Source organism: Ornithorhynchus anatinus, chromosome 1 (assembly GCF_004115215.2).
Source record: "Ornithorhynchus anatinus isolate Pmale09 chromosome 1, mOrnAna1.pri.v4, whole genome shotgun sequence".
NCBI classification, from domain to species: domain Eukaryota; kingdom Metazoa; phylum Chordata; class Mammalia; order Monotremata; family Ornithorhynchidae; genus Ornithorhynchus; species Ornithorhynchus anatinus.
In genome coordinates this window covers 50,131,895-50,147,270 of record NC_041728.1, presented here as the reverse complement: position 1 = coordinate 50,147,270, position 15,376 = coordinate 50,131,895, and the positions used below count along the sequence as shown (strand labels likewise).

Genomic DNA, 15,376 nt, shown 5'->3' with positions numbered 1-15,376 from the left:
TAATTATGTGCAGAGCACTGCACTAAGTCTTGGGAGAGTACAGTACAACAGAGTTGGCAGGCATGCTCCCTACCCAGTTAAGACTCCACTTATAAATTGTACAGTGGTGTAGGGGAAAAAAGCAGTAAAGTTTATTTCAGACATATAGGTGATGTTGGGTTCTGGGATTAACCAGCCTAGAAGAATCACTTGCAGTTGGAGAGAGAAAAAAACCAGATTTGAAACCACCATAGGCAAGCTGAACTATAAAGGTATATTCTTCAAAGGGTACATTTTAAATTTCAAAAGAACATAAAATGGCTCAAAGCCACAGTTTGCCTGTACCCTATGCCCCCTTTTCCACACCCTCCTTTCCCACACTTCTTTCCCTTGCAGTGCACTTTGCAATATACTGAGGATATAGAATATACTCACTTTAGAATATATCAGATGATAACTTTCTTCGACACTGTCATAAGTAGAATTCGTCAGATCACTACCAAATGGTGTTGCTTCATACTAACCAAGCAACTGATATCCTGAGCACTGACCAGTGCAGAATTTTTAGTCTTAGTTAATACACTTGAGTTGATTTCCTCAGTTGTGGTGAGGTCATCCTTCTCTCACATCCAGTTTTCCTGAGTGCCAGTGGCACCCCAAGTTAAATGACTTGCTGGAATTGGAGTGCTGTCTCTGACCACATAAAACAGTTTCTTTCAGTGTCCTCCATAGCTCCTATACCCTTACATGTGTACTATACTAATGGGGAGAGATTTTAGGTAATAAATTATCGTGTATCCAATAAGATCCATTTTACAGAGTTGTAGATGCATTCATACAAAATGACCATTTCTAAAGTAACAGAGTTTGAGTTAATTATGCACTTTTTGTTGATACTTTAGAATTTGCCATTGTGTTTTAGTGATGGTAGCAGGCAGTTTTGAAAGAGTTCCTTGTATGACAGAATATGTATAGATGAAGATGGGGTTTGGGAGCATGCAGGGTAACAACTGTGGGGGGTAGAGGGAAGATTGATAATTGTAAATGTCTATCCATCTTACTCTTCTTGAACCATAAAATGTTCAGAAGGCTGGGCACTCTTTCTGAACTGCTGCCACTCCCATGGGACATTGCAGCAACAGATCCCTTGGTTATCAGTCAGTTAATGGTATTTATTAGGTGCTTACTTTGATGAAAAAAAACTTTCCCATGATGATTTGAGATTTCCACAGGCCACACTTGGCTCACACTGTGAGGGGTAGGAAGGGATTGAACTGTGGAGTGAACTGGTGGGAGCTGGAGTGGGGGGAGTTGGATGAGGGACAGTGCTGGGACAGCACTTAGTAATCTCTGCAGGGCACTTAGTACAGTGCTCTGCACACAGTAAACACTCAAATGCTATTGATTGGGTCAAGATAACAGGGATGGGATGGGGGAGAGGGGTGGGGTGGTGCAAGGAGTGGAGAGGAGTTGGATGGGAGTGATAGCGGGACTGGTGTAGGATTAGGGGGCCAATTCAGGGGCAGGGATGGGGTGACTGGGGGATGGGGACTGAGGGAACATGGAGGGACTAGGGCATTCAAGAAAGAAAGTCGGGGAGAGCCCAGGACCAATGTAGGTTCTCTAGTAGGTGGGGACTTAGCATCTTCCAGCTGGGAGAGATTCCCCAGTCTATGAATGAGCAAGTGGTGCCAATTCATTACCTCCTAATGGGTGAATATTTGCAAGCTCATTCAGGATCCAGGGGCCTGGATGTGAATTATAGCCAAGCACCCACCCAGATAAATCATGGTAATAAACCTTGAATTGTGGAAATCATATTACCTTTACAAATCCCTAAAGCCAGAAGAGTCAGTCAGAGCAGTTTGTAAATGACTTTATGTTTTTTTCCTAGAAGCGAACAAATAGGCTCCCAGGTGTTAACTTTTCATCTTGAATTGCGGGAGTAAAGGTGGTGGGGGGGAGTGCAGAGGAGACATGGTGGTGAGATTATGAAAAATGATTAATGCCAGCTCCCACCAGTTCACTCCTATCCAATCCCTTCCTAACCCTCACGGCATCCCCCTCACAGCATGAGTCAAATGTGACCTGTGGAATTCTTGAATCATCATGGGAAAGTTTCCCTTCATCATAGTGATGATGCTTTTAGGTGTGAAGCAACTATTTGATGATATCTCCAGTCTTTTGGTCTTTTCAATCCTGTTTGGAAACTCTCAGGTCTTGAGAAGCTTTTTGACTATCAGATCTAAAAGGCTGCAGGCAAAAACATTGACTTTACCACCACAATTGGATTTGGGCATTACTGGCATAGCACCCAAAGCAGTTGGCACTTAGAGTGGAACAGAGTGATTTAACAAGCCCTCTCCTCCCCAGCCAGGTTGGATTTTCACAATCTGTTGGTTTGCAACTGGATTTCACATTTGCTTATGAAAAACTTATTTTTGTTTTGGTGTAAATCATTAAAACTAATTTAAGGATATCCAGAATTTCTCAGCATTTTTCTATCACTGAATATTAATTCTCAGCATAATTAGGATAGTTTTTCTCTTTGTCCGTGTCCTCTTAGTGTTCACTGCCATTAATGGAAGAAAATGAATCTCATATTAAATGAAGAACTAAACTAAAGAGACTAAATCTCTTGTCAAATGCAGTTTTTCTCATGTCAAAATTCATAATCTTCATTTTTAATAAGTATGTCACAGACATTCTACATTCCTTAAAATGTATTTTAATCTTTCTCTCTTTCTTACCTGCTGCTGAAAAGAGGTTCCAGGTAATGCTTGTCTTTTGCTATGCTAATGGTTTTTTATTTAACTTTTTTTCATTTTCCTCGTTGCCATTAATGAGCTATTTGTCACTAGAAGTCCTTGCTTATCTTGAAAATTGTTTCTGTGTTCACTTTGCCCTATAAAAATTCATTAATCAGTGGTATTTTTGAGCAGTTAATCATAGTTTGTTAAATGTGTTTTCAGTAGGTGCTCAATAAGTACTGTTGGTTTCATGGGTTCAGGTGAAGTAATTTTAAGTAGAAAGCATTCATCAGTAGAAGCATACTTTGGTCTTCCCTTCCCTGATGTGTCATCTCATCCCAGTCATCTTTTCCCTGTCCTAGCTACCCTCAGCACCATCTGAGTTTGCTACTGGTGAGAATAGTGTTGTGCTAGTTTAATAAATCATGGGCTCTCTCCTGAGGTACCTGATGAAAGCAGGAAGGTCTTACTTCAGGCCCCACTCCTCCTTTTTACTTTTAGATTGCACCCCCAGCCCCCAGGAACAGGAACCATGTTTAATTCCTACTTGCACATTCTTTTCCACCTCTTAGTACAGTGCTCTGCATGCAGTAAGCCCTTAATGCATACTATTACTACCATCACTCCTACTTTTGTCTGAAGAGAATCACTCTATTCTTGAGAGCAGTGTGCTGGTGATCCTCTGCAGTTGACTCCCAGTTTTCAGCTGGGATATGTGCCATTGTCTAAGGCTTTGCTTTACTCTGTCCTTAAAATATTCTCTCTGCTCTCCTTTCTTTCGGGTTCCCAATTTCAGGCCTGCAAACAGCAGTTGTCCCACTGTTTTCCTGAATTAGGCATAGTGAAGGGGATGGAACATGAGCCAGATGGAACATCAGAGAAAACAACTACTGGAATGACTTTGGCACGCAGTAGTGCTTGTGCTGCTGGCTGCACTGCTCTTCTGCCTCCGGGGCAACTTTTCTGGCTTCCTGTGCCTGTCCCGACCCTGTCATCCAAATGGAGGCCTGAGCAAACAGGGAAGAATGAATGGATGTGGAGCAGTAGGTCATAAAATGTATAGATCTGGCCATGGGAAGACCCAGGGCTCAGAGAAAAGCAGCGAACCCAGTCACCTTTGCCAGAGTCCAGGGTGCCAAGCAGGAGAACTTGAGATGTTTTAACTCCTCTAGGTGCCAGTCATTTACAGTCGTTTACAATGTTCAGCAGTGTGTTTGTAGCCAAGAGAGGAAAAATTCTGTCCCGATTATATCAATAATTTAAAATAATTCATGGGAAGCAACATGGCCTGAGTGTCTGAGGACGTTGATTCTATTACCAGCTTTTCCACTTGCTGGCAGGGTAATCTTGGGCAAGTCACTTTAATTCTCTGTGCCCCATTTTCTAATCTGTGAAAAGAGGACTCAGAAACTGTTCTCCCTATTACTTAAACTGTGATCCCCATGTGGGGACAGGGACTGTACCCAATTTGATTATCTTGTGTCTACCTCAGCAGCTTTAGTGCTTGGCACATAGTAGATGCTTATCAACTACTACAATTACTATTATTAGCTTCTCTAATATAAGACATATTATAGGTGTTACAACTAATTCCATAGCAAGCCAGAAAACTCATTAGCTGTGAATTTTAATTTCAAATCTGCTTTTAATTTATGTCTGAATTTTTAGGTGGACCGTAGCTGGCTCGGCTAACAATCTTGTAGAAAGGTGATGGCATTGGACAAGTTCTCAAACACTTGATGGACTAACAGCCTCATTGTGTTGTTCCCTTTACTGCTTTTGACTTATGGTGGAAAAAATCTTTACTGACTGCTCTCTGTTGATAGTCCTTTGACTTCAGTTGCAAATGATATGCCCAAATCCATTTGCTTGATTTTGCCAGAAATGTTATTGGTAATTCTGTCAGATCTAAACTACCCAGCACAGTATTTAATCTTCAGGAAGAACAAATAAAATGTAACTATAAAAGTTTTCTTGTTACATAGCTGTAGAAATTAAAGAAAAAGAAACAAAGCTCTAAAATTGCAAGAGGTAAAAGATAGTTTCATGATTATTTTAATCCTTGAATGCTTGAAAGAGCTAGTGATTGAAATATTACTCTTTAAAAAGAAGCTAGCCCTTGCCCAAACTCTTTTTGAGTAGTTTAGTAAATTTTCCTCCCAGAGTCTGAGCAACATGAAAGAATGCTGGTATATATAGAATTCATGAAACAAATACTATTGATTAATATTCAGTGTGATCAGAACCTTCTTCAAATGTATACATAGTTTAGAATAGCAGCATGACCTAGTGGATCAAGCATGGACCTGGGAGTCAGAAGGACCTGGGTTCTAATCCTGGCTCCACCACTTGTCTGCTGTGTGATTTGGGGCAAATCATTGAACTTCTCTGTGCCTCAGTTGTAAAATGGGGATTAAGACTGTGAGCCCTATGTAGGACTTGAACGGTGTTCAGCCTGATTATTTTATAGCTACCCCAGCTCTTAGTACAATGCCTGGCACATAGTAAACATTTAGCAAAAACCATAAAAAAAACTAGTGAATAACGGATTAACAAATTAGACATATTGTGTTGGATAAAAAAAGAATCTGAAGATTTGCTGAATAATCTGGGAGATGTAAGTGGGGCAAAAGTTTTTTATATGATTGTAGGAAGAAAGCAAAATAATTTTTTAAACTGGAATAGCTTTAAATATTCATCTAATTCTGACAATGTTAAAACAATCAGTTTTTAGTCTTCCAGGCCAAAGGGCATAGCTAAGCACTGCATTATGTAAGAATTCAGGTTCAGCATGTCCACAGTTATATTTCCAACTCCATTGTCTACTTGAGCAAGTCACTCATAAGCATGTCACCTGACCATTATGCAACATTTTTCTCCACCTAAAAAATGAAGATACTTCTCTTTCGTATGCTATAGAGATGTTGTGAGATTGAGATTTTAAATCTACAAAATATCATGAACTCCTTTGGGATCTATGTCTCATAAATGTGTAATAGTAGCAAGGGTGATGCCACTGCCCTTATAGATATTCCCCATTTTGAATTACAAGTAATAAAAAAAGTGAAAAATTGTATTCTTTAAATTAACCTGATGTGTGTGCTTTAAATTGTGTGTATTTCAGAAAGTTAAAGTATTTAGAGAACTGCCCTTAATCACCTAACTGTTGTGAAAGCTCTTTTGTTAAAAGCAGTAAAGTAGTTTAACTAATGTAATAGTTTTCTCTTTGCAGATAATAGATTGAAGATTTTTTTAAAGGCAGAATGGGTGACGGACGGACTTTTCTTATTCACAGTTCTCTATTTCAGACCACCAGTTAGTAGGGCACTACCACAGCCTGAAAAACTTCAGACAAATAATGTTGGCAAAAAGAAGCGACCCATAGAGGTAAGGAAATCATGGTAGATTTTCATTTTAACTTCAGCTTTAAAACCATACCCCTAAATCTACTCATGATGCTTGTGAACAAAGACAGTGCAAAAATCTGTGTTTCTTATAAAGAGGAAATTCTGAAACAATTTTCTATGAGCCCTACATGAGCTTTTTGAAAGGTGACTTTTCCTTCTTAATTTCAGCATTGGCATCCTGAAATCCCCTTACCTTAGAAAGTCCCCTTTGAGCTGCTAGGTTTTCCCTGGTGAAGCTCTAGACATAGACATTCCTTATGTGACTCTATTATAAGTGCTTTTACCTCACAATTCTAAACCTCAGTGATTTTAAGCCACTTAGCTATAAATTAAAAGATTAAAATAACCCATTCGTCTCTCTTCTCTCTGTGCAGGGTTACTAATTAGGATTATAACAGAGTCATGAAGAGTTGTTTAAGTGTCTATATTCAGGTAGATGGGAATACACCTCCCAGCCTTGCGCGAGGGCCAGAATCCTCACAGCTCTACTTGGGCATGTGGTTGGAAATGAGAAGCAACAGTGGCCTAGTGGATAAGAACATAGACCTGGGAGTCAGAAAGACCTGGGTTCTAATACTGGCTTTGCCACAGGTCTGCTCTGTGACCCTGGGCAAGTCACTTCACTTCTCTGTGCCTCAGTTACTTCATCTGTAAAGTGGGGATTAAGACTATGTGCCCTACATGGGATGTGAACTCTGTCCCACCTGATTAGTCTACTGTCTTTTTGGTTTCTTTTGTTGTCTTTCTCCCCCCTTCTAGACTGTGAGCCCATTGTTGGTTAGGGATTGTCTCTATTTGTTGCCAAATTGTACTTTCCAAGCACTTAGTACAGTGTTTTGTACACAGCAAGTGCTCAATAAATACCATTGAATGAATGAATTAATTAATTTGTCTTTACCCTAGTGCTCAGTCTGGCACATACTAAGTCTAAGACCATAACAAATACCATTTTAAAAAATGAGTGCCCTTTCCTGGCATTTCCTGAGAACAAACTCTCTCCCATCATATAGTGGTTACTGCTGCTGGAGACAATGAAAGGGCCAACTCAAAATTTGGGACCCATCAGTTAACCCTACCTTTTCCTTCTCCATCTTGGGAATTTGCACCATTTGGACTCATACATTTTTTTTCAGTTTTGCTTGCTGCTACAATTTTTTTACAATTTATTTAAGTGCTGTCTATGTGCCAGACACTCTACTAAGCTACTAAGTGCTGGGGCAGATACAAGAAAATCAAGTTGAACACAGTCCCTGTCCCACATGAGACTCATGAGGTAACTGAGGACCAGAGAAGTGACAGGTTTTGCCCAGGTTCACACAACAGTTAAGTTTAGATTAGATTAAAACCCAGGTCCTTTGAACTTCCAGGCCTGTGTTCTATCCACTAGACCATACTGCTTCTCTTAAATTTCCCATTTAATGAGTCCATACAATGTCCTGTAAACATGTAAAGACTGCATCAGTCAAGAAATTCATATGGGTGGCAGGCTTAAGTAAGAGAAAAACAAGCAACAGCATTACATTGTTTTGGGAAGCACCATTTACAAAAAGTGCTCTTGCTATATTCTTGTTTGAGACAGTTACACTGGTATCAACAACAACAAGAAAAAGCTTGAATGCAGTTAATAATATCCTTAAACCTGTTTTGTTAGGATCTCGTGTTGGAGCTCGTCTTTGGTTACCGAGGCAGAGATTGCAGGAACAATGTTCATTACCTGAATGATGGTGATGATATAATTTTCCACACTGCGTCTGTCGGAATCCTGTATAATGTGGCTTCTGGTAGGAAATTCTCTTCCTTTTTACAGTTGGTCTGCAAGATGATCATTTGCAAGTATGACAGAAACCTCACAGAATGTGCATATCCTTAAGCAGTTGATACTTGGCTGTCCATGTGCACATCCCAGAGGAGACAGGGTCAGGGGGATATAGTGGAGGCAAATATAGTGGAAGCAAAGTCCTCACTGAACAAGAATGGACAGCACATTCTCCTCTTTGCTCAGACTCCTTTTAATTCATTCATTCACTTATATTTATTGAGTGCTTCCTGTGTGCAGAGCACTGTATTAAACTTTGGGAAAGTCACATTCCCTGCACACAATGAGTGTACAGTCTAGCGGGGGGAAGACAGACATCAAATAAATAAATTACAGATATGTATATCAGTGCTATGGGGCCATAAGTGCCTTGGGACTGGGAAAGGGGAAGAGCAAAGGGAGTACATCAGGGTGAGGCAGAAAGAAGTGGGAGAAGAGGAAAAATGGGGCTTAGTTAGGAAGGGCCTCTTGGAGGAGATGTGCCTTCAATTAGGCTTTGAAGGTGGGGAGAGTAATTGTCAGATTTGAGGAGGGAGGGCAATCCAGGCCAGAGGCAGGACGTGGGTGAGGGCTCGGTGGCGAGATACATGAAATCAAGGCACAGGGAGAAGGTTAGCGTTAGAGGAGCTAAGTTTGCCAGCTGGGTTGTAGTAGGAGAGTAGCAAGTGAGGTAGGAGGGGGCCAGGTGATTGAGTGCTTTAAAGGCAATGGTGAGGAGTTTTTGTTTGATTTTCCCCTCTTACTGTCAGGAAACTCATATTCTCATATAAGGGATAAATAAGGTCAATGTTCTCAACTGTTGGATGAAAGACATACAGTATTACATATAGATGAAGTTTGTCTCCATACCTCCTCATAAGAGGCGTGGCCCTGGTGTTAATGGACTGGGAGCAGAGAGATGAGAGAGGTGACTGGAGAGAAAGCCTTCGGGCAGCTTGGGAGAGGAGAGGCAGGTGCACTGGTGAGAAACCAGCTGACTCTACCAGCCTCCCCTTTGCCCTCTTGGCTGAGTTGGGATGATCAGAGAGAGCAGGGGGAGAAAAGCAAGGCCAAAGGAAAGAACAACCTTCTTCATTCCCCTTCCCTCAGGAGTCAGTTGTCTCCTCAGCCAATTGGACAGTGTCAAGGGGGAATGGTGGAATGGACACTGTTTGGTTAGAATTCCTGACATGAGCTCAGGAATTCTTGATAGGTAATCAACATTATTGCAATGTTAATAACAGAGTCTGTATTTTACTTGGCTATTATAGATGAATTTCTATCATAGGTATTTTCTGCACTGGCAATGGCTACCTCATTGAATATTTTCTGCTTCTATTAGTTCCACACAGTGAATAATATAAACTCCTCTTCAGATTTCTTTTGAAATTGTACTTGTACTAAATTGTGGTTCTGAAATGTTAAATTGAATACTACCTCTTCTGAAAGAGAAATGAAGTCCTAGTTTTCAAGATTTTATACTCTCCTTTGCCAGAAAGCTGCATTATTTCTACTAATTCTTAAATGCATTGTTGATTGGTACATTTTTAATTAGTACAAAAGTTTTTAAAACTCAAATTTTTGCTATTATTTCATTTTAACCAGTATTACTTTTTTTAAATCCAATTTTAGGTTCTCAGAGTTTTTATCAGGAACACAGCGATGACATTCTGTGCCTCACTGTAAATCAGCACCCCAAATTTATCAATGTGGTGGCTACTGGCCAAGTAGGTATGTTTGTATTTTAGAGAAGGAAACTAACCTGTAAATGTAAAAAAAAAAATAATGGGAAATGGGAAATGCATCATTTGATTTGATTTTGCATGTCATTTATGTGTGTCCTTTTGATTCTCTTCATTCCCTATATTAAGAAGAAAATGTTCTCTTTTTGCTCTGAAGGTCTGTTTGACAAAAGGTTGCTGTTATTTTTGCCCTTGCCTTCTTATTTATAATGGCTCTGATTGGGTACATGGGCTGAAATGAAATTCAGAGAGTAAAACATTTGTTTTGCCTGAATGTATTTTGCCTTACTACTCAAACTTTTTGGACCAGATCTTGTAGCAGAAATTCACTAGCCATGAGTTTTAGGACAGATAGCTTGTAAACTAAACGGACTTCTACTGTAGACAGAAGGAGTAATAAGGATAGTGGGTGAGAGTGGGGGGCCAGAAGTGTTTCTGGTTTAGCACAAGAATTGAGCTTGATAAAAGCTGGAAAACCCAGGGCTAAACTAGGTCATATTAGAAATATTTCCCCAGTTTTCCCCACTTCTTTTTTTCTTGCCCCTGGCTCTTTGAGGTGGTCATTGGTCAGAACTCTTCCTTTCTTGTTTTCCTTCCTTTCCTATTTGGTCCTTATAACTTTGTTTTTAGGTCAGAAGGAAAAACGATTTCTCCTTTAATAGTAATAATGGAATTTGTTTTTCTTCCTTTCCTTCCTTTCCTTTTCAGTCCTTATAACTCTGTTTTTAGGTCAGAAGGAAAAACAATTTCTCCTTTAATAGTAAAATGGAATTTGTTTAGGTCTTCACTCTGTGTTAAGCATTTCTCTAAGTGCTGGAGTAGAGACAAGATAATCACGTTGGACACAGTCCCTGCAGAGTAATTCAGTACCCCATTTCCCCCAAAATAAATTGGCTAGACTATCCTGATTGCTCCCATCAGAAAGGTTTTTGTGGCTGGAACCCCCAGATAATTCAGCCTGAAGTATATTTTTGCACTCCATTTATCACTATAATTTATATGTGTAGATTGACACACAGACTTGGGCAAAATTTCATGCAAGTGAAGTTATATTGCCATGACAAATTATTTAAATGTAATCATTTTGGGTAGGAAATACATAGGAAAATAGATGTGTTGGAGAGCATTGGCATTGAATGTGACTTCAGAAAGGGAAGTTGAACTTTACAGGCAAATTTAAGGCCTGTAGTTAAAAGCTTAGTCACTGGCTCTATAAGTGATTAAAATGGGGATAGGACTGTGAGCCCCACTTGGGACATGGACTGTATCCAACCTGATTAGCTTGTACCTACCTCAGCGCTTAGTAAAGTGTTTAACTAATACCATAAAAAAAATCAGATCAAGTAGAATTGTTATGTGCACCAGTTCACAACCCCAGTCTCACAGCCTGAAAAAGCCTTTCTACCTACCTTTCAGGAGTTTGACCCTCGGAAGCAAAACCCTTCCACTAGAAGTGCTGCTAGATACCTGCATCAGAGATCTCATTCTTTCAGGCAGCAGGAAAGAATATGGGTTTGAGTATTAATTAGTGAATTAAATTCCAAGAGGGCCTATAAGGTGAGAGCGACCAAAGTGCAAAACATTGCTGAGGCATTTGAATTTACGTAGTAAGAAGCCTTCAGTCAGCTGATAAAAGAAAATTCCTCTGTGAAGCCATTTAGATGAAAATTGTCTTGCAGTCTATTTCATGCTCATCATATTACTGTACCCAGTAAAATGTTATCATTTCCATCAAGTTCTTTGTCATTTGTGCCATATTTTCTGTCTTCCCCTAACCAAATGCCCCTCTTAGAATGAGCATTTTATAAAATATATATTTCTACCATTAATATGATCCAAGGAGATAATAGAATATACTTTGAAGATTTGGCTGAATAGGTGAGATTCCTCCTGGAGTCACAGGTGTGGATGAGATGATCCTTTGATCCTAGCAGCATGAAATCCTGAGAAAAATAAAGAGGTATATAATAAAATATACATTTCTACTCCAGTTCTCAAAAAAAAAGTAAGAATAAGCACTATCTGCTTTTTTTAGATCTGAATTTCAACTATCAACTTGCTCAAATGTAAAGAAAATTTAGATGTGACCACAAATAGGTAGAAAAGTCAAAAATCATTAATCTAAAGTACTTTCCTTCAGAGTAGTTGTAATTGGCTAAAATACAGTCTTAATTACATTCTTCAATTTGTGTTTCCAACTGGATCTAATATGACTGAGCCTTAAATGTTGAGAAGTTAAAGTTTTGAAATGGTAACATTTGTTTTTCAACTTAAATTGTAACAGCATTGCCAATGCTGTTGAATTGCAAGATGACCTGAAAGCTGGTGTTAAGAAATTACAAATTTCACAACCTTACTTTCTTTAGCTCTCAACTAATTTATGGTCTAATGATTTTCCTGCTGCTTTTCCATTACAGGAGACTCAGCAGACATGTCAGGTAAGGGTATTCTAATGTTCTAATATTTCCAGATATAATTAGATGATTTAGTAATGCTATTCTAAAAATCATATTGAGCAAATAAGGCATATAAACTTATTTCCCAATTAGTTGAAATTATAGGTACAAAAGTTTAATATTTTAATTCTGAACCCAAATTAAAAGAGCTTAGTTGATAGAAATCCATATTTCCATTGTCTAAAAAGTTACCTTCTTATCAGCTCTAACATAGACTTCCGCTGAGAGTATTTTAGGGATCATAATCCTATTCCTAACAATGTCTGTAAACTGTACAAAGGATATTTTACTGCAATTATTTTTTAGATTGGTTAAATGTAATTTATGAAATGTATGTGCCTTCAAAGGATCTGAATGAGGCCATCTGAAATGATTGAGTGTAGTAATTACTCACTTGACTCCTCTAGATTGTAAACTCCATGTGGACAGGTAATAGGTGTGTTCCTGCAAAAACTTAAATTAAGGAAAATTGGCACCACTTTACTCACTCTTATCAACATCATGTGCATGTATAAACATCCTGTGGCCTAGTGCAAAAGAGCCATGGGTTTTCCCTGCTGTGTGACCATATGTAAATTAATTAATCTCTCTGTGCCTCAAATACTGCCTTTATAAAATGAGAATAAAATACCTACTCTCATTCCCTCTCGTAGTGTGAGCCCCATGTCAGTCAGGGACTGGGTTCATTCCAATTATATCTCCCCCAGTGTTTAGCTCAGTAAGCACTCTGCCACTTGTCAGCTGTGTGACTGTGGGCAAGTCACTTAACTTCTCTGTGCCTCAGTTACCTCATCTGTAAAATGGGGATTAAGACTGTGAGCCCCACTTGGGACAACTTGATTCCCCTGTGTCTACCCCAGCGCTTAGAACAGTGCTCTGCACATAGTAAGTGCTTAACAAATACCAACATTATTATTATTATTATTATTAAATACCATCATTATTGTTATCATTACATCAGATGCATGAGCTCACAAGCAATTTCTTCTAATATCACATCACATCAAGCCCCAACAGGTACACATCTTTGGAAAAATGTTCCCAATTTCGTAACAGTACCCTAACCAAAATGTAAAGTGAAAACATGTTATGGCTAAACTATCATTTATGAAATATGTCTTTTTGGATTTAGGGGATAATTATAAGTTAATTTTGATCTTCAGGGCCTGTTGAATATTCATAGAAGTATGTAGAATCTCAGTTGCAAGTATAATTTTAAAAGATTTCAGACATTCAAATAAAATGTCTAATGCCTATCACACATGAAATTACACAGAGGTGTTACTGATATATAAGTTTATTTTATAGCAGGCATTTTTTCTAGTCTTTGATTCTTGTAAAACTTTTTGTTGACATTATCCCAAAGCAATGTGTACTATTTTTGCTAATAGTGAGTTGTTTGTTTCCAGTTTTTAGCACTTTATCCAGTGCTCCTCAGGTGGCAGGTATTCAGTTAGACACTTCACAAGGTTAATGTACTCTTGGCAGGCCATAAAGAGACTGATTAATCTACCAAGTTAGCACTGAGTACAGACAAAGCAGATGGCCAGAAAAAGCTAAGCAGTTTCCTGCCTAGTTTAATGCTGGAAAGGGACTGATAAGGTTTAATATTGTCATTCAGTATGCTAGTAGATCTGAGCCCTGAATTCATTCATTCATTCAATCATATTTATTGAGCGCTTACTGTGTGCAGAGCACTGTACTAAGCGCTTGGAATATACAATTCAGCAACAGATAGAGACAATCCCAGCCCAACAACAGGCTCACAGTCTAAACAGGGGAGACAGACAACAAAACAAAACAAGTAGTCAGGTGTCAATACCATCAAGATAAATAGAATCTTAGATTCATTCATTCATTCATTCATTCGATAGTATTTATTGAGCGCTTACTATGTGCAGAGCACTGTACTAAGCACTTGGGATGAACAAGTCGGCAACAGATAGAGACAGTCCCTGCCGTTTGACGGGCTTACAGTCTAATCGGGGGAGACGGACAGACAAGAACAATGGCAATAAATAGAGTCAAGGGGAAGAACATCTCTAAAAACAATGGCAACTAAATAGAATCAAGGCGATGTACAATTCATTAACAAAATAAATAGGGTAACGAAAATATATACAGTTGAGCGGACGAGTACAGTGCTGTGGGGATGGGAAGGGAGAGGTGGAGGAGCAGAGGGAAAAGGGGAAAAAGAGGGTTAAGCTGCGGAGAGGTAAAGGGGGGAAGATATATGCACATCATTAATGAAATAAATAGAGCAATAAATAATATATACAAATATGCACAAATGTTGTGGGGAGGGGAAGGAGGAAGAGCAGAAGGCAGTAGGAGGGAGGAGGGGAGGAGGGGCAGAGGGAAAGGGAGGGCTCAGTCTAGGAAGGCCTCCTGAAGGAGGTGAGCTCTCAGGGCTTAGTTTGGTGGATGTGAGGAAGGAGGGCATTCCAGGTCAGTAGTAGGACATCGACCTGGGGTCAACGGCGGGACAAGTGAGAACGAGGCACTGTGAGGAGGTTAGCGGCAAAGGAGCAGAGTGTAAGGGGTGGGCTGTAGAAAGAGAGAAGAGAGGTGAGGTAGGAGAGGGCATGGTGATGGAGAGCTTTGAAACCAAGAGTGAGGAGTTTTTGTTTCATGCGAAGGTTGATAGGCAACCGCTGGAGGTTTTTGAGGAGGGGAGTGACCTGCCCAGAGTGTTTGTGTAGAAAGATAATTCGGACAGCAAAATGAAGTATAGACTGGAACAGGGAGAGACAGGAGGATGGGAGTTCAGAGAGGAGGCTGATACAATAATCCAGTTGGGATATTATGAGAATTTGTACCAGCAAGGTAACATGATGAATGATCATCTCCACCTAAACTAAAGCTCCTATGGGGTGTTTTAAACTAGTTTAGTTATCCTTTATATAAATAATATCCTCTTTTTGCAATTGCAAAAACTTTGGCTCAAGCTATATTGTTCACTTGAGACACTTCTGGTTTTGTAAATGAAAATAATTTAGTATGTTTTAAATAGTCCAGTTAAAAGTTAGTATAATTGATAATTTTATTGTCAGGAAGTTAACATAAGCAACACATAATGTTGTGAGTAGTGATTAGATTAAGAGTCCCACCTTCATAGGAAAGATCCTAGAACTTATTCCACATTCAACTGTATATAACATAATCAGTTGCATCTTAATGAAATCATTAAATACATCTTCTATCTTTGTTTTCCATAATGCATTTACTATTTTTATAGTTTCTTCCC

At 39.2% G+C, this 15,376-nt stretch overlaps 1 protein-coding gene across 8 annotated transcripts in view; it reads left to right on the top strand.

Annotated features, from left to right (window-relative positions):
- The window catches only part of EML5 (EMAP like 5), a 169,951-nt gene that overhangs the window by 126,780 nt on the left and 27,795 nt on the right, over positions 1–15,376 (top strand). For 2 of the 8 annotated variants that reach the window (XR_003757763.1, XM_029059211.1), the window contains exons 29-33: positions 2,744–2,752; positions 6,038–6,116; positions 7,788–7,917; positions 9,564–9,662; positions 12,091–12,111. Coding sequence is in view for 7 of the 8 variants with exons in the window: in XM_029059211.1 (XP_028915044.1) it covers positions 2,744–2,752; positions 6,038–6,116; positions 7,788–7,917; positions 9,564–9,662; positions 12,091–12,111 (338 nt within the window). In the remaining variant the exon portion in view is untranslated. Of the gene's footprint in view, positions 1–2,743; positions 2,753–6,024; positions 6,117–7,787; positions 7,918–9,563; positions 9,663–12,090; positions 12,112–15,376 lie in introns of those variants that run through there. The other 6 variants (XM_029059460.1, XM_029059385.1, XM_039911763.1 and 3 more) reach the window with 6 other exon arrangements.